The 23832-nt window shown below is 38.3% G+C and overlaps 1 protein-coding gene and 1 long non-coding RNA gene across 26 annotated transcripts in view; one reads left to right on the top strand and one right to left on the bottom strand.

Moving 5' to 3' along the window:
- RALYL (RALY RNA binding protein like) overlaps positions 1–11283 on the top strand; it is a 674426-nt gene extending 663143 nt beyond the window's left edge. For 22 of the 24 annotated variants that reach the window (XM_070222092.1, XM_070222081.1, XM_070222086.1 and 19 more), the window contains one exon: positions 10304–11283. In XM_070222092.1, coding sequence (XP_070078193.1) covers positions 10304–10326 — 23 coding nt within the window. In that variant the 3' untranslated portion in view covers positions 10327–11283. The remainder of the gene's footprint in view (positions 1–10303) is intronic. The other 2 variants (XM_070222100.1, XM_070222103.1) reach the window with 1 other exon arrangement.
- On the bottom strand, positions 10765–19476 carry LOC138915506 (uncharacterized). Of its 2 annotated transcripts, XR_011421535.1 has the most exons (3): positions 16986–19476; positions 12174–12258; positions 10765–11196 (listed from the first exon to the last, which is right to left on the bottom strand). It is a non-coding gene; the product is annotated as an uncharacterized lncRNA (long non-coding RNA). The 2 variants fall into 2 exon arrangements; XR_011421534.1 differs by lacking the exon at positions 16986–19476 and having other exon boundaries at positions 12174–12349.
- Positions 19477–23832: the final 4356 nt, after the last annotated feature.

The following is a 23832-nucleotide window of genomic DNA, read 5'->3' as shown; positions in this document are numbered from 1 at the left end:
ACATCCCAGCGCATCCCCGGTAATTCCATCTCCCTACTCTCGCTCATCATCAGGGCGCCGGTGTATTTTCACATCCCAGTTGAGATCACCTGCGCTAAAGCTCATGATGTACCCAGTCTGCCTCCCTACAGTCCTCCTTCCCACGATCGGGAAGAGCTGAACGCTAGGGACAGCACTGGTCTCAAGTAACGCAGCCCGGGTTTGATGTAGGCAAGACACTCACTCCCTGAGCCAAGGATTAAGGAAGAAGGTGAGGATGACTCTTGCCCGGCAAGCCATCTCACTGGTTTGTAATGAAAATCAAATGAGAATATACATATTTTTGGTTTTATAACCTTCCACATACTGTAGAAATAAGTTATTATGATGACTGTGGCCCCAAGCCCAGTCTCTACTTAAAGGGCCTTAGCTAAGTGATTCAGATGCCTCAGACTGTAAGACGTTTTTGCTGTTTCTCTTGCTGTAAGCTTATTACCGTTGTTCTAGGCTTATTCTAACAATGGGATCCTATGTTACTCCTGGGAACAAAATGGGGTCCCAAAAAATAAATGAATAAATGAGTCAAAGCAAGGAAGTCTTATTCTTCAGATTCCTGCTTTGATGTTCTGTCTAATACCCCTGCCCCTCGCCCTGGAGTTGCTCTCTGCCTTCCTCTCTTTGACCGCCTTAGGAGATCTGCCCTGAATCCATGTCCCATAGGTGGGGCCCTCCTTCTATACCTCTCAAATTCTGCCTGGCGGCCAGGTTTGTCACCACACTCTCTAGGTTTGGCTCAATATATGGTTCATATTTAGATTCAAGGTAGCAAATTCTTTTCTAACCACAATTATCTACAAATGGAGCAAGATTCCTTGTGAAGTAAAGAGTTCTGTATCCCTTGAGCCAGTCGAGCCAAAGCTGCATACCCATCACCATGGTCACCGGGGAAGGCGCTGCTGCTCTGGGTGAGAGGTCAGACAAGATCACTCTGCAATCCTAGGCCACCTGCTTAACCGCTCTCCTCCTGTGTGTCTCTAATGCTTCTGGAGTGACAATAGAGGGGACGATATATGGCTCCTGACAATGTCGTGTCTTACCACACTAAACAAATTACTCCTACAGTGAGTCCAAAAGAAAAGATACTATTTGCCCCTTATTTGAATATTCTTTGTGATTTCAATTAAATGAAATGTACTCCAGAAATACAAATGATCTGTGTGTCTAGATGTAAAAACTATGACTGCACTAATGTCCTTGTTAGAGGTAGCAGTAATAGTTATAGGAAAATGATTAACTCTGAAAAGAGCTTTTTAAAAATCACCCATGGTAAGCCATGTCTCAAACCAAATATCTGTAAAGAATATGGTATTTCTAATTGTAATGTTACATTAGTTAGCACACTATTTTCAGTTCAATATCAAAAACTCTTTATATTGTATCTGTAAGTCAGTCTCATAAACTAAACTAAAACATGAATGATGCAAAAACTTGGCTGTCACTTTATAATACTTGAAGGAACACAGTTTATTTGGATTTGGTAAATAAAGTTAAATTATTTTAACATTAATTTTGCTTTATTTTCCCTTTTACTTCTATGCTGGTTTTATGATATTGTTTTATATTTTCCTTCAGTTTAGAAGAGGAAATAAAACATCTTAGCATTATGTAAATTAATCCTATGATACTATAGAAAATGACTGATTTTCCCAGTCTTTTCATCTTTCCATTGGTTATGGAATAAAAAAGCCCACTGATTTGGATATTTGTGATCCACTGTCATATAAACAGACCTTTTGTCTCTTGGTTATACTTATTTCATGAATGTTGAGAGACAGAGGGAGAATAGGATAAATACCTGGGAACTATTGGGCAGAATATTGGGTGTGGATTATAAAACTGAACTGTTAAGAATCAGAAAGAAACACAAATAGAGAGAAAGCGAGACGAAGACAGGAAAGAAGCAGCAAGGATGACCAGGTAGCATGTCCAGAAGAAAGTTTGCTAGTGGAGTCATGACTTGCCAAAGATCACTATCCAGTCATGCATCGCTTAACGATGGGGATGCGTTCTGAGAAATGTGTCGTAGGGCAATTTCATCATTGTGTGAATGTTGTAGAGTGTACTTCCATAAACCTAGATGGTATAGCCTACTACACACCTAGGCCATATGGTACTAATCTTATGGGACCACCATCGTATATGTGGTCCATCATTCACCAAAATGTCATTGTGCAGTGCATGCTGTAGTTAATGTCAAGAATTGACCCAACTTAAGTTGGATGGTATTTAGGAGAACTCTCACCAAAATAACCATGAAAGCTAATATGTTAAACATCCATAATTCCATGGATGCTGGTAGAAGACAGGCGACTCCTGAGATGAAAGACTGCTGCTCACAGCAAAAGTAGTTGGAGTATCAGGATACTTGCACTGGTTTCCTGAGCCCAAGACCCAAGTCCAGGATGGAAGGCCAGTGGAAACTGTGTGCACAGTAAAGCGCACCACAGAAGAGAGACATCAAGTTTAGGAAATCCAGTTTCCTAGCCAGCAGTAAGCAGGCCTGCTCTTTGTCCAGAGGGAGACAAGGTTCATCGCAGATTCACATGGTACATTCCTGAGCTAAGTTACCTCACTTCTCAGGATTGCCAACCAAATAAATTCTCCTGAGAAGTGGCCTCGGGGAGAGAATAGTGAGAGTTTTGTGATGTCAGCATGCTCCGCAAGACGTGTAGGAATGCAAGAGGCCCGCAGAGGACTGTGTCTCGACAGTGCAGCGAAGTGGTTCTCAGAGTGGGGTGCCCAGGTCAGCAACGCTCAGGAACTGAGCAGAAATGTCATTTCTTGGGCCCATTCCAGACCTAGTTGTCTCAGTCCATTTGGGCTACTATAACAATATACTACAGACTGGGTGGCTGATTAACAACAAACATTTGTTTCTGACAGTTCTGGAGGCTGGGAAGTCCAAGATCAAGGCACCAGCAGATTCGGTGTCTGGTGAGAGAGCACTTCCTAGTCCATAGGCTGACGTCTTTTGGCTGTGTCCTCATGGCAGAAGGGGCAAGGGAGCTCGTGGGGCCTCTTTTATAAGGGCACTAATCCCATGGCCTGATCTCTTCCCCAAAGCCCTACTTCCTAATACCATCACCTTGGGGGTTGGCATTTCAACACACAAGTTTTGAGAAGACACAAACATTCAGACCACAGCACCAGTGACTCAGAAATTCAGCAGTCTGAGTGTAACAAACCTACTCAGTAATTCCGAGGCCCACAAAAGCTTGAGAGCCGAGAGTGTAATGGAAAGAATTCGGGGTAGCAGTCTGGATTCCAGGTCTAGTCAAGTCTTCCACCAACTACCTGAGCACATCTCTTAGATTGTCTGGGCCTCAGAATCTTCACCTATAACAGGAGAGGGTTACGTAATTTCTGATTCCTTATTGCTCATATTCGATGAAGTCTATATTCCTTGACATGTAGCATTATAAATGTTGCATGTATGAAAGACCTTGAAATGCACATGGTGAGTATTGGGAAAGCCAGGGGAGATCGGCTAGTCCAAGGACGGTCTACAGGTTTCATTATCATCCTCCATAGTCCAGAGTTTGGGGCTAGCCTCACAGGCTCACAGAACTCGTTTATCAGCATCCTGGGAGTAGAACTATATCTCAAACGAAGGTGAAGGAACCAATCTGGAATGATCGCCTACAAATCCAGAAGATCTGTTTATGAATTTATAGCAAGACCTATAACTGAGAGGCTAGCCTCGTGTCTTCTGGCCTGAGCGTTCTCTTCCAAGAGGCTAACTGCTAGGAATTATAATCAGAAGTTTTGCTTGGGGAGCATGGATTTAGAACAAAGAGTTGATTGAATGTTGTGAGATTGCCTAATGTGTCCATTCCTATCATAGGAATATACCTGTCATCACGGGCCAGGTTCACTTGTAGGGCGTGGGCACCTTTTCCTGTGGATGGTCCCTGAATGGGCACAACCAAGTTGCCCTCTAAGACACTCTTGTTTTTCTGTACTTGCAGTGCCAAAAAAGTCTCTTTCAGATCAACATATTTTTTTTCTTTGGCTAATGTAATAAGCTTCAGTTATGTTCTAGTCAAGTCAAAGACCCTGAAACCTTCTGCCTCTCTTAAGTGACATCTTAAGAGATCATTTGTTTTGTTTTCTCTAAATTTTTTTAAGTTTTATTGAGGTTATAATAGTTTATAACATTGTGAATTTCAGTTGTACATATTATTTGTCAGTCACCATAAAGATGCTCCCCTTCACGCCTTGTGCCCACCCTCCAGCCCTGTTACCCATGGTAATCACTGAACTAGTCTCTTTGTCTGTGTGTTGGTTTAACTTCCACATATGAGTGAAATCATACCATGTTTGTCTTTCTCAGTCGGGCTTATTCACTTAACATAATACCCTCAAGGTCCATCCATGTTGTTTTGAATGGGACAATTTTGTCTTTTTTATGGCAGAATAGTATTCCATTGTATATATACACCACATCTTCTTTATCCAGTTTTCAGTTGATGGGCACTTGGGTTGCTTGCACATCTTGGCTGTTGTGAATAGTGCTGCAATGAACATAGGGGTGCATAAGTCTCTGAATTGTTGATTTCAAGTTCTTTGGGTACATACCCAGTAGTAGGATAGCTGGGTCATATTGTATTTCAATTTTTAATTTTTTGAGAAATCTCCATACTGTTTTCCACAGTGGCTGCACCAGTTTGCATTTCTATTAGCAGTGTATGAGGGTTCCCTTTTCTCCACATCCTTTCTAACATTTGTTATTTGTTGTTTTGGTGATTATAGCCATTCTAACGGGTGTAAGGTGATATCTCACTGTAGTTTTGATTTGCATTTCCCTGATGATTAGTGATGTTGAATATCTTTTCATGTGCCTAGTGGCCTTCTATATATCTTCTTTGGAAAAATGTCTGTTCATATCCTCTGCCTATTTTTTGATCGGTTTGTTTTTGTGTTGTTGTTCAGTTGTGTGAGTTCTTTATATATTTTAGAAATTAATCCCTTGTTGGATATATGATTTTCAAATATTTTCTCCCAGTTGGTGGGTTTTCTTTGCATTTCCATCCTAGTTTCCTTTGCCTCACAGAAGCTCTTTTGTCTGATGAAGTCCCACTTGTTCATTTTTTCTTTTGTCTCCCTTGTCTGAGTAGACATGGTATTCAAAAAGATCTATCTAAGACCAATGTCAAAGAGTCTACTGGCTATATTTTCTCCTAGGAGTTTTATGGTTTCAGGTCTTTTCTTTAAGTCTTTGATACATTTTTAGTTAATTTTTGTGTATGGCCAAAGATAATGGTCTGCTTTCATTCTCTTACATGTGGCTGTCCAGTTTTTGCAACACAATTTTTTGAAGAGACTCTCCTTTCTCCGTTGTATGTTCTTAGCTCCTTTGCTGAAGATTAGCTATCCGTAGATGTGTATTTTTATTTTTGGGCTTTCAATTCTGTTCCATTAATCCATTTATCTGTTTTTGTACCAGTACCGTGCTGTTTTGATTACTATAGCTTTGTGGTATATTTTGAAGTCAAGGATTGTGATGCGTCCAGCTTTTCCTTTTTCTCAGGATTGCTGTAGCTATTTGGGGTCTTTTGTTGCCCCATATTAATTTTAAGATACTTTGTTCTATGTCCTTGAAGAATACCATTGGGATTCTGATTAGGATTGCATCAAATCTGTAGATTGCTCTAGGTAGTATGGACATTTTAACTATGTTTATTCTTCTAATCCATGTTCATGGAATATCTTTCCATTTCTGTATGTCCTCCTCAATTTCTTTCAATAACGTCTTTTAGTTTTAATTGTATAGGTCATTCACCTCCCAGGTTAAATTTATTCCTAGATATTTTATTCTTTCTGTTGTGATTGTAAATGGGATTGTATTCTTGGCTTCTCTTTCTATTCGTTTGTTATTAGAGTATAGAAATGCAACTGATTTTTGTAAGTTGATTTTGTACCCTGAGACTTTGCTGTAGTTGTTGATTATTTCTAATAGTTTTCCAGTGGATTCTGTAGAGTTTTCTATATATAAATTCATGTTGTCTGCAAACAAGAAGAGTTTCACTTCTTCGTTGCCTTTTTGGATTCCTTTTATTTCTATTCCTTGCCTAATTTCTCTGGCCAAAACCTCCAGTACTGTGGTGATAGTGCTGACTTGATGGATACACCCCCACAATAGCTTAGCCGTCTCTGTATGGGGCCTTTCCCATGGGCTATGAGGGAACTCAGAGAGGAAGGTTTTCCTGGAGATAGCTGCCCCTCCCCCCTCCTCTCAGAGCTTCATGGGGTCCTGCTCCCTGGGTCACTGCCACTGGGGATGTAGAGGAAATCACCTTACCTCCTTCCACTTTCTCCAGGGGTCTAGCACCTCTACTTCCAGATGTATGGCTGTGTGGGTATTTCGGGTGTCTTTTTTCTTGTGTGAATGTCCTCTGTTGGTTTAGGAATGTCCTTTTCATTGTATCTTAGGGTGGAGAGTCTAAGGGGAGAGCTCACTCCACCATGATGCTGACGTCACTCCATGATCATTTAAGTTTTGATTTTAGAGTTAAAATCTTAGAAGACAATCTGATTGTCTTGTATCCAAGTTTCTGACAAATTATTACACCTTTGTTTTCTCCTCTGTTTCCTGCCCACCCCTACCTGACCCCAGTATCCTAAATGGTCATCAATTCAGGAATGGATAGTATCAGCCTCCAAGAATTACATAATGGAATTCTTGCCTTCATTGGTAGCCATTCTAGTGAGTTACTACCATCTTTGTTTTCATTCCATTATGTTTTTCCTGATGTTATTCATTTAGCCTAAAAGTATAATGCAATTTTGGCCCAAGAGCTTATTAATAGAAGGCAAGTTTTAACTTACAATGAACAGTTGCCACCAGGAATCTGTTTACATTATTTAGAAATTTGAATTGAATTGAATTGTATATCATTTGTAACAGGGATTTGTAAAGCCCCAATGTATTCATATTGTCTATAAAAAGTGAATGGGTGAACAATTATTCAATAAGTGTGATCAATGTAACAACAAATATAGAAAATTTCTGCTCACAAGACTCTGTTTTCATATAAAATGTTATATAGCCTCTATTTCTTTCATCTTTTCTGCTTTTATAGATGCTATCTAAAAATATAGATTATCTATATTTCTCTAATTACTTACTAGTTATAAATCTCAATTAGAAAAAAGATAACAGAAGGACTTCTGATATTAAAGGCACAAGACTTCCTCAAAAGTATGATTTTTTTGGTGGACCTATAAATAAAGTGGGTTTATGCCAGATATTATTGTACCTATTTTATTTCAAATATATTAATGCATGAGGTTCAAAATTAAGTGCACTTTCCCTGTAGATTAATACTATCCTTTTCATCTTTGTCAAATAGAAGTAAATTGTTTGGCTGAATACAATCCAGGCCCATCTGAGTGGCTCTTTTTGTTGATTTTCAGAAATGGGAGAGATTGAGAGTTGGAAAAGCATTCATCATCAGGAGAATTTGTTTTGAAAGCATCCAAGCTCTCATGCAGCCAGTAGATAAATTACCCGCTATTCAAGAGAAGGAAAGCACAATTAGTTTCACATTATACTAAACCAATCAGCTCCTTAAGTGACTATCATTCTTGAGAAAAAAGCAGCAAGAATGTCATCATTTTTGCCTTTCTCCCAGGCCTTTAGAAGAAAACAGCAAGCCTTTTCTCAGATTAGACATTCTGTGGAAACCTTGGTGAATATATTTTGCTATTGTTTTTAGGTAAGGAGAAGTATATTCACGCCTTGTATTCATATGGTTAATAATACCTACTTCACAAGGCAAAGTTAATGAAGCTCTTGTTTTGTACTAGAGATGGGCAAATGCTCTGGAACTGTAAGGCGAAGAAGTAAGACTTAAACAAATTATTTCCAAACCCACCTTTCTTCTTCCCAGGATAATTATTTTTATGTAATCATTTACAATCAAGGAGCAAAGGAAGGGGAAAGGAGAAATCATACTAGGGGTAATGAAATATGCACAAAATGTCTACAGGCTGTCCTTCTTAACAAAATGGATAGTTGCTAAACAACCACTCATTACCTCTTTTGAAAGGAGAAGGATGGTGTAAGAATGTGCTAAATTAATGTCATCTGACATGACTTAACCTGAAGAAACACAGTGATTATTCAACTTTACATCCACAGCTGCTGCAGCATTTAAACATCTTCCATCTGTCAGAACAAGGCCATCAGTGGAGGCCTTGGAAGGAAGGTGCAATTGCAACCATACCTAGGGCCTGCCTGCCTTCCTGCACACGTGTTATCAATTGAAACCTAAAATCACCATGCCTCTTGTTTACATGTCAGCATCATTACATAGGGTAAATTCACTTCATTTGTCTAGCTTAACAAAGTCTTTCTGAAAATGAAATAATTCTTAAAAATCGAATAAATTGAATATCAATATGACAACCTAAAGTTTCCTTACTTTTCAATATTATGCACATCATAAGATTTGGACATAAAAATTTCAAACCATAAAATGGAAATCTTATGTCTTAATTTTTTAATTGCATATTCTAACCTAAAGTCACAAGACTGTCATTTTAATAGGCTAAATTCTCTTAAGTAACACAAGCATTCATGTTATTAAATCTTCACAGATTTTTTTCTTAACAGAAAAATATTAGTACTATGGTTTTCATTCTTGTAAACATTTTGTATTTAAGTCTAAATCTTCCTAGAATTAAAAGTTATATACTCACTGAGGAAGATGAATCCCAGCTAACTGAAATTATTGAGATGTTTTTATTCTTGAGTGTGAAAGTTGCATACCCATGAAGAAAGCGAAAGTGCCACCCAGGCTCATTGAGTTCCTTTCAACCAGTGATCTTGGTGAGGCATGAAATCTGGAGCTGCAGACATCCAGAGCAATTCTCATCACCCCAACTGCCATACTGTCTTCTTCATAATCTCTGTATCATGGGCTTCAAAACTTTGGTAAAATGTCAAGTTACCTAATTCTCTGATGACTCATAGGAGTCAACAACTGTTGTGAACAGCAGTCTGTGAGTGCGGTCTTTCAACCCCTACTCAGCCACTCAAGAATGGGCCTGGAATACTTCCTTACCACAAAATAAAGAGCCCACGTAGCCTGTACATCTTAATGTCTTATCGCCCTGTATGGAAATATCTTCCCCTGTTTCAAGATAAATGAGTGTTCCTTTGTTCGGCTTAAAGGTGTATGTCAAGGGGTCCTTCTACTGCAGTCGAGAGAGAGAGAGAGAGAGAGAAAAAGAGAGAGAGAGAGAGAGAGAGGCCCATAGGCTAATTGCCCTGCATAGGCTTCCAGGGGAACTCAGCCAATGCTTGATTATGTAATGTTTTCCTTGACAACTCTAATGCTAAAATACAATGGATTGAATGTGTGGAGTCCTCCCCTGGGATTGCTAATTGGTGCACAATATTCCACTTCCTCAGGTTAACTGATACAAGATGATATGCTCAACAGCAGCTCCCATTCAAATTGATACCTTGATTTGCATTTCTTTGACTCTTAAGACACATACATAGGTTTCCCATCTAATTCCAAAAAACCTTGGAAATTGATAAGATAGCAGGTGTAATTATAATTTTTTACCTACAGAGAAAGGCCTTGAACTTGATAGAATTCAAAGATAAATAAGTGCCTTTCCCGACCACTGAAAGCTTGCAATGTTTTATCTTCATCTTCATATTCAATTTCTCAAGTCAGTTCTTCAACCAGTTGAATTTGGGCTTCTTCATGGTGTTTCTGGCTCACGTTGCACCATGAGTCTTCCACCGCTCCTTCTGCTTCTAGCTTTCTTCTTTTGCAACCAAGATTGGTACAGATCAAAGAGCTGTATTGGATTTTTCTTCTATCCCAGGTGCAAAAGGCTTAGGGCTGCACTGTTCAAACCATCTTATAGGGGAAAGACATCCTATGGTCACTCTTTAGAGGAAGCAAAGATTTATGAGCAACCCACATCTCTTTCCCTAGCCTAGAACTTCAAGTGGTTCTCCTCTAATTTGGACAAGAGCTCAGAGTGAAAAATAATTGCTGATCTCAAGCAGTAAATTAGCTGGATTTAAAAAAACCATAGCATGCTATAAGTGTAAATAATTTTAGTATTGCCTAGAAAAAAGGATCTAAGAACCTGAAGTTCCCAAAAGTATTTTTCCTAAAGATCTAGTTCTTTTTTTCTGTCTCCTGATTTAGCCTTAAAATCTAACTTACATATATGCATGCTATCAACAATGAAACATGAATCTCTGTATTTTAAAATACTCTTTTTCTTTTCTCAGTTTCTACAGATAAAGTGATTTGAAGTACTGAATGATACCACAAAAGCAGAAAAGAGAAACTGTGACAACCCCCAGAAATGTGAAAGGAGGTTTCTTACTGGAGAGCGCATCTTTGGTTCAATTTATATAAAAACCCAAATAAATAAAATGGACAATATTGTTCAATTTTAGAAATTCCTTCTTCTATGTTCTAAGCTCTATAATTGTCAGGTTTTTATGGTTTAGATTGTAAATGTGTTTTTCCCTTTGCTAATTATGTTGGTTTGTTTTTTTAAGTCTTAAAAAGTGAAGGACATTTATGGATGGTAAGGGAGACACTATATACAAATGTATATTTGTAAAAGCTATTTTTATGATTAGCATGTTTTACTGTTGATCATATATAAAGTCAGGTGATATTGCAATTCTACCTTTAAAGCTTATTTCCAACAATGTCATGTAAGAAAAGATACATCGTATGCTAGTTTTTATAATTTATTTTTAATTTATAGTTTAAAGTACTTCAGATCTTAAGGATGAAATACTTGAAAAGGTTATATTTCTGCCCTCTATAAGCACCATTTTTATTAATAAAGAATGCCGATATTTCAGACGTGACTTCATAGTTACATGACTGTTGGTTTGACCTGTAATTAAACTGAGCATTCTCTGCTCAACTGAACTGAAACGACCCAATTATTACCCAACACTTCAGTCAGGGTGGGAGATCCCATGGCCAGGTTTTAGTGCCAAAATAGGTGAGAACTACATTGGCAAGGAAAAGATTGTCTCGTCTTTGGATCCAAAAGTTTAAATTCATGCATACATCACTTCATTTCATCTCCTATTAGCAGAAACTCTCCATTCCCAAGCATTGCAAGTATTTTCCAGATGCTCTTAGCTGTTGTCTTGTGCTGTGGAAATGGAAGAAACCATTTTCACAGACTGTAGGAGAATTCAGTATATAATTTCTTAATAAATACTGTTTCTTTTAAAACAAAGTTGGTGTGTATCTTTCCTTTGGGGTGCACTTAGTTTTAAGACTCAGTTTGAACTTATGTCACTGTAATGCCACAAAATCAGTGCAATAATGAAAGTAGCATAGGTGTACTAAAATGCATATTATCTGTTCTATACGCCCATACTGTTTAGGGTGACCTCTATTCTGGAACACATTAAGTTGCCATTTTAAGGGAGGAAGAAACATTCCTCTTCCCTCTAGGTCCTTCTGGCTGGTCTAAGAATTAAATTGACATGAGACAGAATAACAGCAGAAAATCAAACAGTTTAATAACATGTATACATGGGAGAAACTCAGGAAAACTGAGTGACTTGACAAAATGGCCAAAGCCACCACCTTAAATGCCATCTTCAGCTAAAGACAAAAGAGGATGTTGGGGGTAGTGGTTTGGGCCTTCAAAGAGGAAGAAGGCAATTCACATGAAGATGGAAAAACAAATGGTCAATAATGTTGGCCATGCCTTGTAAAGAAAATGGGACATGGGGAGTACTTTGAGCAAATGGGCCTTGCTAGGTTCCTCCCTGTCTACCACACCTAGTTCATATTATACCACAGTTATCTGTGTGTATTTGCTCCTTCCTGGAACAGGCCTTCCATCTTAAATTCTTTTAGTCACTTAGGGGGAAGGTCAAAGTTTTTACTGAGTCTTTCGTTCTCAAAAATAACCAAGCCAAAGAGATACATTTTGAGGTAGTGAATTCTGACCCACCCCCCCCTCCCCCCCCCCCCCCGCCAACCACCACATAATAGAAAGTCAGATGGCACTCAATCCCTGACAGAAGTCATACTCTGGCTTACATTTCTAGAAGGATATTTTTTACCAAAATACAGGATTTTAAGAAAATATTTCAGAATAGAAAGCAAAACTACCTCAACAGAAGCATGTAGTCTCCGCCAGACCAAAAGCTTGCTGCCAGATGACTGCAAGCTCCTCCTTAAACAGCAGAGAGACAACCTGTGACATCACAAGAAAACTTAGTGGGATTAAGGCCTCCTTTTTTCCAAGAAACTGAGGAAAGTCTAAAATTACCTTGATATCTTTTCTTATTTTTCTATTTTAATTTCTTTAAGGTAATTTATCCTCTTTCTCTGCATCTTTCAAATATAAGGTGATGAAACATACAATTTCATCCAACAAAGGTTACCAAAACCCAAAATTCCGGAAAAAAAATTTAAAGTTTTCACATTAGAACCTAGGGTCCAGATCAAGAATGTACTTCCCTTTGAAGGAAATATGGAAACCATAATGTGGTACACTATTTTGGATGGCTGCAGTGAGTTTTGGAGAATTTGTGACTGCCATGATTGGATCCTGAAGCTCAGAAACCTGTATAGGGTTCTATAAGGGCATAAAATCAGCAGAGTGATTTCTTGGTTTGCTGGCACGCAGATACATTTGCATGGGATAATCCGATGTTTCAGAAATAAAGTGTTGCCATACTGAATATTAGGAAAATACACTTGTGGATATTTTTTCTGACAACATTTGTCCGCCTTGTAGAATTCCATAAACAGTGTAGCATTTATAATCTGGCGTTATCATAAATTAAGAGTATCATGCTTTCCCAGATGTTCATTAACTAGTCTCAAAGTAAAATGAATAATTAAAATATATAAAATGACTCTTTATTGTTGAACTTGATTTTCTCCACCCAGCCCTTGAAGTATGAAACCATGAGCCTTTCTCTTTATTCTTTAATCATTTCTGGCTTAAGAATTTCTTTTGACGACAAAGATGGAATAAAATATATACCAGATCAACAAAGTAGAGATTGTATGGGATTATAATCCCTGGAGGTTTAGTTTAGTAACTTAAAAGGAAGCTTTTAAGAGAGAAGGAGGAGGAGTATGGACTTCTTCTGGCTCCAAATAACGTCAGTCTCATTAAAAAAAAAAATGCTAAGGGAAAGACAAGGGGCATTACCTGCTGCATTCAATTCATGAAAAACATGGAAAAATAAGCCCACTGCTTGGGAGGTTAGGTAAACTAGTCACTGGTGACAATGTGAATGGGAAAATACCAATTTTGCTTCCATCTCCTTCAACAAAAGAACAGTTTTCAAAGCAGAAATACACAAGGGAAGATAGAAATGAAGCAGAGGATAAATTGAGAGGAAACTATTTTAAATGGATTAAAGCTCAGAGAACAGGTGTTACAAATGCAAAAGCCTATGGAAGCCTGATAAGAAATATAAATGAAAGAAGCAGGCATGAAGTAAGTTAGTGGACATTAAAGGCAACTATGCCGAAGAAGAGGCAGCCACGTCTTGGTTCCAACTGGCAGCCTGACTCAGAAATGCATGCCTGGATTGGCCAGGCCTCCCAGCTCTTCAAGAGAAGGTAGAGTTTTAGATGAGATATCCTATTTTGTTTTGTTTTGTTGTAGTATGAATCTGAAGATGAAGGAAGCCACATCTGTGATTTATATGTAGGATCTAATAGTCTTGAAACTTAAAAATTAAACTCACAATAATAAGAAACAACAAATTCAGGATTATCTCTAGTGAAAAAAAGAAGGTAGAATGCAATAGGTGTATTCAATAGCATCTGTAATATTTAAAGAGTTAGGAAAACTATTTAAATCAAATATTTTGAATCAAACAAATATCAAATGTTAATGTTTAATAAAACTAAGTGTCGGTTACACTGGTGTTTGTTATATTTTCTCTATGTTGTTTTTGTAGGCTTAAAATACTTCATAATAATAAAAATATGTAGCATATCTTAACGTTTATACATAGGGAGGTGTACATATTGATGATACGGAGATGTGGGTCAAATGAGTAGTATATATAAAGGTAAAGATTTGGATCTTTGGACCCATCAGAAGTCTGCAAGCTTGTGAATCTCCCTTTTCTAGAGATGTTCAGATTCTGAGAAAAGTATATGACTCAGAGAAAGAGAGATACACTCCTCTAATGTTCAAAGCTATCCTTGCAGAGGAGGAATTTACAAGTGAATTTCTTAATTGTTATTGAAAGGCTTCCTGTCAGCCCTTGAGATATATAGAACCACTCTAGGAATCTAAATATGGTTCATGCAAGAATTTGAGGTGCCTGAGCACGCAAAGGGGTCCCCATGTTTGTCTGCTGCATCTGTAAGAATAAGGACTATGCCTTCTCTATTCTTAAATCCTGTACAAATGGTGTCTTGTACATGGCAGGTTATTTCTCCATATATGTGTGAGAAACTAAAAGAAACAAGATGTGTTCTGGGTTTTTACTTTATCATAAAAAATTTTAAAAGCTATAATTTGTTAAGCAACTACTATGTGCTGCCCCCGTGCTAATAACTTGAAATGCATTATCACCAATGCTCACAGGAACACCACGGGAGAGGTATTGTCAGCTCCAGTTTCAAAGTAGAGAAAGTGGATCATTTATTCATTCATCCATTCTTTAATGAGTACCAACACTGTGCCAAGGGCCGTTCCTGGCAATAGGGGTCTAGCTATAAATAATGAAGATTGAAATTCCTGCCCTTGAAAGGCTTATACTCTTCTGGAGAACGACACACAATAGGCCAGTTGACAAGCAAATGTATAGTCTTGCAGATGATACTGACAATAAACACAGAGGAGAAAGCAAAGCAGGGAAGGAAAGAGGACTGGGGAGGTTTTACAAGGGTGCTTTAAACAGGCTGATCGGGGCAGGCCCCTGGATAAGGTGGCATTCCAGCAAAGATGTGAGTAGGTGAGGGGGTGAGCCGTGGGGCCATTTATGGGGAAACATGTCCCGAGGAGAGGAGACAGCAAGTAAATGGTGTATTCTGGAACAGCAAGGAGGGCAGTGTAGCTGGATTAGAATAAATGAGGGAAAGAAACGTAGATGAGGCCAAAGAAAAGCCAGGATTCCAGATCACAGAGCCTCAGAGGTGATTTGGAGTTCGCTGGTTTTATGCTGCATTAGATGGGAAAACAGCAGAAGGTTTTGGGCACAGGAATAATACGATCTAACTGAAAGGTTAAAAGAATCATTTGGGTCCAGACTTCACTATAGAGAAGAAGAGAACCCAGAAATCTCTGTGTTCTAGGTTGAGAAAATGACTATGTGAGTTTGGCCTGTGACGAGACTGGTCTGATCAGAGCAGAGAAGCCTTCTCATTTGTCCATCAAATATTTGTTGAGCCCTCACTGTGCTCCATCTGGGTGTTGACACTGGGCCTGCAGTGGTGAACACAGACACATTTTTCTCAAGGCACTTAGTCAAGTGAGCAATATGGGGAAATAGCTGAATAAAGATGGAAAGAATAAAAAAGTTTAAAATGGTATTGCAAATTAAAAAGAGCATTGCAAACCAAAGTCCTGTTCCTTATGGCTCTGGTGGAAATGGACTGAGAAGCATTTTTAAAATTCCATTTGCTCAACCAGCTGAAATGGAGCAGCAAAGGTATCCCAAAGTACAAAGGGCAAAGCTGGTACGAGCCACAGCTTTTTACCCTGACTCCAAAAACTAGCTGTACATTGAAGAAAACGAGGCTATTCCCTTCCACTTGGGGAATTCCATTTGGAAGGGAATTCTCTCCCAAGTCAGTCACAGTGGTGACAGACATCCCCATGCTCATCAGCTCCTTCCTGTCTACAGCCTTGGAGACGCTTAGATACCCAGAACACAAAATGGCAGCCAGTTGGACAGAACAAAAATGACTGCCCGCCAGCCAGCCCTTCTCCTGACTGAGATCCTGGTTTTGTTCAGGGGTCAGTCTGAGAAGGCTGGGTCCCTCCTTAGCCTCAGGGCCTGGGTTTTAAATTTTGGTAAATCGAAGCAATAAGTCTCCACATCCACCTACGAGATAAAAGGGAACTTTGAAAAACACAGATAATCACACACCATCTTCAGATATTCTGATTTAATTGGTTTGTTATTTTTTTAAGTTGCCCAAGTGACTTATGGGCAGACAGGGTTGAGAACCACTGACCTAAGCCAATTGTGGAAATTCAGTCCTCTAAAAGTGGTTAATTTAGGAGTAAGTGTGTAACACAATTCTTTCCAACAAGATATGAGGGAACCTTCCGGGGTGCCCCTCAGGAAAGTATGCCTGCTCCTCAGGAGATAGAGTTGAGGGTTGGGTCCTTTTCTGCCTGCAGATGAAGCTGTGTGAGGATGTGAGGGCTGGAGCTCCTGCAGCCAACTTCTAACAATGAGGAGAGTAACCAACATATTGAAGATAGCAGAGAAAAGAAGATGGAAAATATCTAGGTCTTTACAATGTCTTTTAGCCACTAAATGAATGAGCCTTAGAGCTACTCTACGTTTAGACTTCTTATTATAGGAGTTAATAAATATGCTTCTTGTTCAAGTAACCTAAATTTGTATTTTCTGTTAAATGCAGTTGAAAAAAAGCATCCTAAATAATTCTCAGTTACCTAAGAAAAAAATCAGAAGTTGATTAGAAGTGGTGCATGCTGGAGGAGATAGATTTTTTTGTTGTTTGTTTTTGGTTTTTAATTAATATACTTCAATAAAGAGCTGCAAACTCTTGTTCACACTCTACCCTGGCAGAGAGCAAAATAAGTAAGAAATATTTCCATTAATTCCAGAAAAACCAAACTAGAAAAATTCTTTCTGTGTACTGGAAATTGTACCAGAAACTGTGGCCATTAACCTGCCATTGAGGCCTGAATCTTGGATGGGGAAGCAACCAGAATCAAGCAGTGAGAGTCAATCATGAAATCCCACCTACCCTTCTGATGGCAAGTGGAAGACAGGACTCTCTGCACTTAGAGACAAGCATATGAGCCAAGTGTATGAGCCAACTCTGCACAGAATATACCAAAAGTAAACCACGTTGTAAAGAAGAGAGAATGTTTCAGTCCAAATTAAGAAAATGATCAGATCTCTAAAAATACCTTTTTCACAAAACAGGAGAATATTTTTAAGACAGTTGTTCTGTGTTTTGGAAAGAAAAGTACAAGATATTGAGAGCTTAATAAAACGTGAGCACGAAGACATTTTAGAAAGATCTGATGTAAAGGCAAATACTTTAAAAAAAAATCGATAAAATCAAAGAAATCCAAAAACAAAATAATCAAAAGTGAACTTTATCCTTCAGAACATCAAATAACTGTAATGGAGAACAAATTTAAGAGACTTTCATATAATATAGAGTAAAAGTAAAGTGAACATATAACAAAGATAATGTTAAACACTGAGGACAGAGAAAGAAGATCCCACATAAGCATCACAGGTGATCCTCAAGGAAACAAAACAAATGAAAAGTTGTGAAAATCAGACATAATCGAAGAAAACTTTTCACCTGAGTAAAAAGACCTTTGTCAGGGCTGACCTGGGAGTGTAGTGGTTAAGTTCAGGCACTCCGCTTCAGCAGCCTGGGATTCACAGGTTTGGATCCTGGGCACAGACCTATACAAGCCGTGCTGTGGAGGCATCCTACATGGAAGAACTAGAATGACTTACAAGGAGGATGTACAACTACTTACTGGGGCTTTGGGGAGGGAAAAAAAAGAGGAAGATTGGCAACAGTTGTTAGTTCAGGGCCAATCTTTAAAAAAAAAAAAAAAGAAATCGAAGAAAAGAGAAGGAAAGAAAAACAAATGGTAGAAAGTTCTTTGAGTAGAATAGATCATCTGGAAAGACCCCCTTACATATAAGAATATTTAATGAGTTTATTATATCAATGAAAATGGTACAATATTTAATAAATATATCTGGGGCTTTTATGTAGGCACTTTAAAAAATACCTAAAATTTAACAAATTAAAGTATTTACTTTTAGAGTTAATATTTTTAATCAAATTTTAAAAAATCTTGTTTAAGATCTTTACTAACACTCTCCCTTCTCTGAATGGAGAAGAACTCTTTACGCATAAAAGAAATAACATGCAAGGGAAATTATTTTATTACAAAAAGAATTGAACATCTGTAAGTCAAAAATATCAAACAAAAGACAAGAACTTTTGAACATTTAAGATTAATATACTTAATTTGGAAAAAGATGAAAATGATAAGAAACTTCAAGCATGTCAAAAGATATCTTGGCAAATGGCAAAAATAGATAATTTTCAAAACTTGACAATCAGTCTTTCCTTGAACACCACCTAGCCAGAGGCAGGGATGTTGTTTAAGGTCACCTGGTCAGTGATGGCTTCTGCAAGAGGATATGGCCTTGCTAATGATGTGCATGGCTCAGGAGCCAGGACACCTCGATATTTGCCCATATAATCTTATAGGAAAGTTGTTAGTATGATTCTTTAGCAGTGGTGATGTAATCTTGAGTATAACAGAAAATGGTGAAATGATAATTTTGCTTCTTTGTCACTTCTGGACAAACTTTGCAATTATCCACGAGAGAGTGAAAAACCCTACAATCATTACCCCCACAGGGGATGAGGATTGATGAGAAAGCTGCATGGAGATACATTGTATCTGCTTCTGCTCAGGGTAGACATCTCTTGTCTGATAAATTCTGCACCCTTGGCTGGACTGGGATGTTATAGTGATGTATTGGGGTGATCTCTTCTAGCTAATCCGTAACACAACTTCAATACTGCAATGACTACTTAGCTAATAAACGTAAGACCGCAAATTAAAGTAACATTGAAGTTCTGTTTAACAACTACAAAAATACCAAATGTTAAAGGATGATAATATTCAGTTGTTGTTAGGAGGCAGTGGGGGTTAAACTCTGAAATTCTTATATTTAAGTGCTCCCATAAAATGCTGGTGGGAGTATTAATTGCCAAACCTTCTGGAAATGAATTTGACAATATATCCCAGTATGTTTTGAGAGCATTAACAAATTATATAGCCATTAAAATTATAATTATGAACAATTTCTAATGACCTCGTGGAAAATTTAGGATTAAAGAAGAAGAAAATTACATATACAAGATTACTTCACACTTATAAAAGAAAGTATGCATTGAGAGAAAAATTATGGGATTATAAATTATTTTTTTCTTCATCTTTACACTTTTCTGCAGTTTATTGTTCAAGTCTTGGTAACTGGAAGACGGTGTTATCATTTACAGAAATGAGTGAATCAAGAAGAGACTGGGAGAAAGATAACGTATTTGATTTTAGACATGTTGGGTTTTCGCAACTGTCAACACATCCAATGTGAAATTTCTTAGCATGGAGTGGACTAAATATCATGAAAATTACCAGGACTTCGGGTGTTGTTTCAGAAGTCATCCACAGAGACATCATGGAAAACTGAAGGAAGGAACAAAACTGTCAATGAATTGAGAACAGAGAGGGCAAGCAGCTAACCTCTTGAAATCTTACCGGCAGGAATGGCAAAGGCAGAGAAATTGGCGATCGAAATGGAGAGAGATGTGGGGGCGTAGCAAACAGTGTTTCTTAATTAGTATAGATAGCAGAGACCACTTACCCATCGGCTCCCATCCTTTCTTGGATAATCCATCTTTGACTCTCAAATCTCATCACTCATTTCCTACTTCCTAATTCCCCTTTGGAAGCCAATCAACGGTCAGGGTTGATGTTGAGTAGGAGGAGACCTTATTCACTGGGGATCAGGGCTGTTTTAAGGGGTGGAAGAAGAGGTCAAGGCAACAAAAATCCATAAAATGTGCTCAATTCAGATCTTGGGTTCTGTTCAAGGAGTATGCAAATGAGGGTTCAAACACCAGACATCCTTCTCCATTCTTCTTTTGTTCACCTTCATATAAAGACACGCACATAATTGTGTCAAAGAAATCTTTAATGACCACCAATTTTAAAAGTTCCAAAATTATCATCCTGCCCCAGGCTATAACCCTCTACCACCCAGAGGATCTACTCTCTGGGTAAAACTAGCCCTGTGAAAGATATCCTCTCCCTGCCTATTTTAGTCACGAATGAAATACCAGATAACCTGAAATCTGCTCAAACGATGTCTTCTAAGTATGATCATGCCCACAACTCTGTCCCACGCCCCAGTGATCTAATGCAAGGCTCCTTTTCCAGCTGGGGCTGAACGCCTTCAGAGGACAGCCACTCTTGGCTTTCACTTATTGTCTAGCTTTGCTATCTTTTGAGCCAGACTAATTTAAAAGTTTAGAAAGAATAGTCCCATTCAGAGCCACTCATCCCTCTGAAGCCCTTCTCTCTCTGATCGCCTCCAAACAAACAAAAAGAGCATCGAAGACTAGCTTTGCTGTCAATTTTCTGTTTCAGCGAAAGAAGCTCTGATGTAAAAATCCTCTCTGGAATCGTAATTTTCCTTTATGCATTGGGTGCTGTTTATGTTATTTTTGGATATCTTAAAAATTCTAGTTTCAGTCTTACGCTTGGGAGAAAGTATTATTAACTTTTTAATGATTTTTGTTTGTTAGGTGCTAAGGCTGAAGGCACCTGTTCCTTATAGACAAATAGAAAAAATATGTGGCCATTGTCGTCGTCTTTTGACAATTTATCCTAAGCCTATGTGGAAGATTGACTTTCTCTTTAGCTTTCCTGAATTATTTTTGCTAATGCATTAAGTTCCTTCTTGACAACCGTAGGATTCAAAGCAATTCAAGTGAGATTGGTTCATTGTGGCTAATACAAAAAGCTTTGTCATCTAAAAAGTGTCAAACTACTATCAAAAACTCACAGAAATGAAATGCATTTTTACTGACCTTTATCCATTTTGATACTTTCTCTTACCTTGCTCTACTTAACAACTGGCAATGCAGCGCAAGCTACTCAGCCTGGCATTACAAAAGGTCCTTTTGTCATTTCAGTACATTTTCAGTTTATTAGTCTGCAACCTTCTCCATTAAATGGAATATAGATTCTCGCCATGCAAATCTCTCTACTGCACAGATACGATCACATCACTTTACTTCTTTTTTAAAAAAATAGTTTACTTTACATTTTGAAATCTGGATGGCTTGCCATTACCTAAATACTCAATCCAGCATTTAAGGTCCAGAATGATGTGGAATCGACATACACATCTGGCCTTCTCTTTTCCTACTTCCCTCCATGTAGGCAAAATGTTGTTGGCAAAACAAACACCTTTAGTCTCTCTTGCAGTAGAATGAAACAAATATTTAAAATATTTATATAATATCCATTATAACTCATACACTGTTCTGGCCAGGAAACTTCTCCCTGCTCTGGGAGCTGCCAATGCTCTTATCCCCCCTCTCTCTCATTTACATTTAATAAAATTATGTGTGTGCATAGGCATTTATATGTACTCCATTTCATTAGGACTTAGGTGGCACTGTCTATAATTGTTTATTCATTCGCTCATTCATTTAATACACGTTTATCGAGTGCATCCTGCAGACACACAGGCTAGTAAGATAAAATCTATGTTTTTGAGAATTCACAATCTAAGGAGATGACAGAAACATAAACTAGTGAGTAAAATACCAGGTGGCACTTTTGTGCTTACCCAGATAGTTGCGCCCGCAGAGCCTTCCATCACTTGGAGGGAGATGAGGAACCCACACAATGCAGACGTGAATCACCAGGAGGGAAAACTGCACCCAGCCCGGCTCCCAGAGATCAATAGTCACGTCCTCATTTGTATTCTCGCTGATTTGTAACAAGTCCACAGATGCTGTTTCAACTCTCCTATTAGGACCCCATTCTCATTCTCTTCCTTTATATCCAGTTTAACCACAACCTTTGTATTTAACTTTACTTTAGATGCTGATGAAAGTCGCTTTACACGCCTGATTCAAACCACTTATAGAGATGCAGACCCAAGGAATAAAACATGGATTATCAATAATTTCAATAGTGTTATTATGAAAATTTTTTCTAACACTAAATTGTGTCGAACTATACTTTATTGTCTTATTAATGTCATTAGTAAAGCTGGTTGATTATATACAATGAACTAGATTAAGCACTCATTACATAATCAATAAAAGTTGACTTTTTACAAAAGTTTGGATAGCTAAGAAATACTAAATTTTCCTATTTCCCACATGTTAAATTGTTTTTATTTTTATATGTAATTTCACTAGAGCAACTAAGCTTTTTTCAATGAGAATTTGTTGAACACCCATTGCATGTAAATCCCTTCCTGATGGAAGAATACTGGAAAGCAGTTCAAAGCAGAATTCAAGCTATAGCCTCAAGCAAAAACAAAATAAATACGAAAGACTTTTTCCAATTTGCCTTCTAGAAAAAGGGCTTCCCTTTCAATGCCTGAGCAGTAGGAAAGCTGAGGATATAAATGCTTGATAACCTGAAATAAATCCGTCAGGAAAGAAATGCAGCTGCTCCCTCCAAGCAAAGGAGTAGTCAAGAAGGATAGGAAACTGTCTGAACCGTCACTCCTGAAAACCCTAAATCTATTACAGAAGACCTCCCAACGGGGAAGGCCTTAGGATGGCTCAGTTAAACCATCTTCCACTCAGTTTGGTGGCCTCCCAGAATTCTGGAATGACGGTTTTAGCAAGTGTTAGGGAACACTGAGGTATAATGCCTTGTAACTCCCTGGAAGATTCCACATTGAGGCATGTGATTCAAACATCACAGGTGGTCTGTGAGGTCCTGACTGTGGAGCAGGTCTAATTATGAAGCAAAATGATAGATGAAGTGCTTATTTTTGGTGGATTAATAACAGGAATCATCATGTAAAATATTCTGTTTTCCTTCATTGTGACACCACCATACGAGCTACGAGCCCTGGATCAGTATATGTTTTGGAAGGAGTGATTAGGCTCCAACTACTTTTTTTGACTGTTAGTTCCAAGAAGCAGCTTCTCCCGTCCACATATATGAACACACATTTGATAGGCAGTGTGCGAAATGAAAATCAAAAGACTTGAGACGGTATCCTCATAGAACCTGTGCTGGGAGATGTATGAAGTCTGAAGAGGAGGGTAGATGTGAGAATGGGAAGCTGAGGAAATGTGAGAGCAAAGCAGTTTGGTTCTTTCTTTTCCCATCCAACTCCCACCCTTTCTTGGGATAGTCCTCAATGAGCTCTCCTTAGATCCTGTGATCAGGAGAAAGTTATCTCATTCTCCAAGCTTTTTGAAACGTCTTCCTATTGAGACTGACATCAACATGGCTTTCTTCTGGTTCAGAGAAAGCTGTAAATGTTAGCTGGGGGCATGAGTCAAATTACAACCGAAAGACAAGCTTCCTAAGCAAAAGGAAGGGCTCCTTTCATATCTGAAGCTTCATAGAATCTTCCATGTTAGAAAGCTGCACAGACAATCAGTAAACTATCGAGAAGCCACCAAATATAGCCAGCATCACATGTTGCCCATGCCAAGGGTATAGATTGTATGAACATTTGAAGCCACACAGAGAAGCAACAAGCAAGTCCAAGGGCATAGGAAGGCCTCCTCCATTTCCTGTCCCACCCTAATTTATCTAAGGCTTACCTGAATATGTTCTTCCTGGCTTATAAGCAACTCAGAGGAAGATAATGGGAGAGGAATCCCAGCTGGCTTTTGTGAAACTGACTTAAATAATAATATTTAAATATGGAGGAAGAACCTTTGGGTTAGACTAAATACTGAGAATTGAAAAACAATTTTCTACTACTAGGGAGAAACAGGGACTCAAGGACAATAAAAAATATGTTTAATTATAAAATAAAATCCTACTTTT

Source organism: Equus caballus, chromosome 9 (assembly GCF_041296265.1).
Source record: "Equus caballus isolate H_3958 breed thoroughbred chromosome 9, TB-T2T, whole genome shotgun sequence".
NCBI lineage: Eukaryota > Metazoa > Chordata > Mammalia > Perissodactyla > Equidae > Equus > Equus caballus.
The sequence above is the reverse complement of the archived record's forward strand: the minus strand, read 5'-3'. Positions and strand labels throughout refer to the sequence as shown.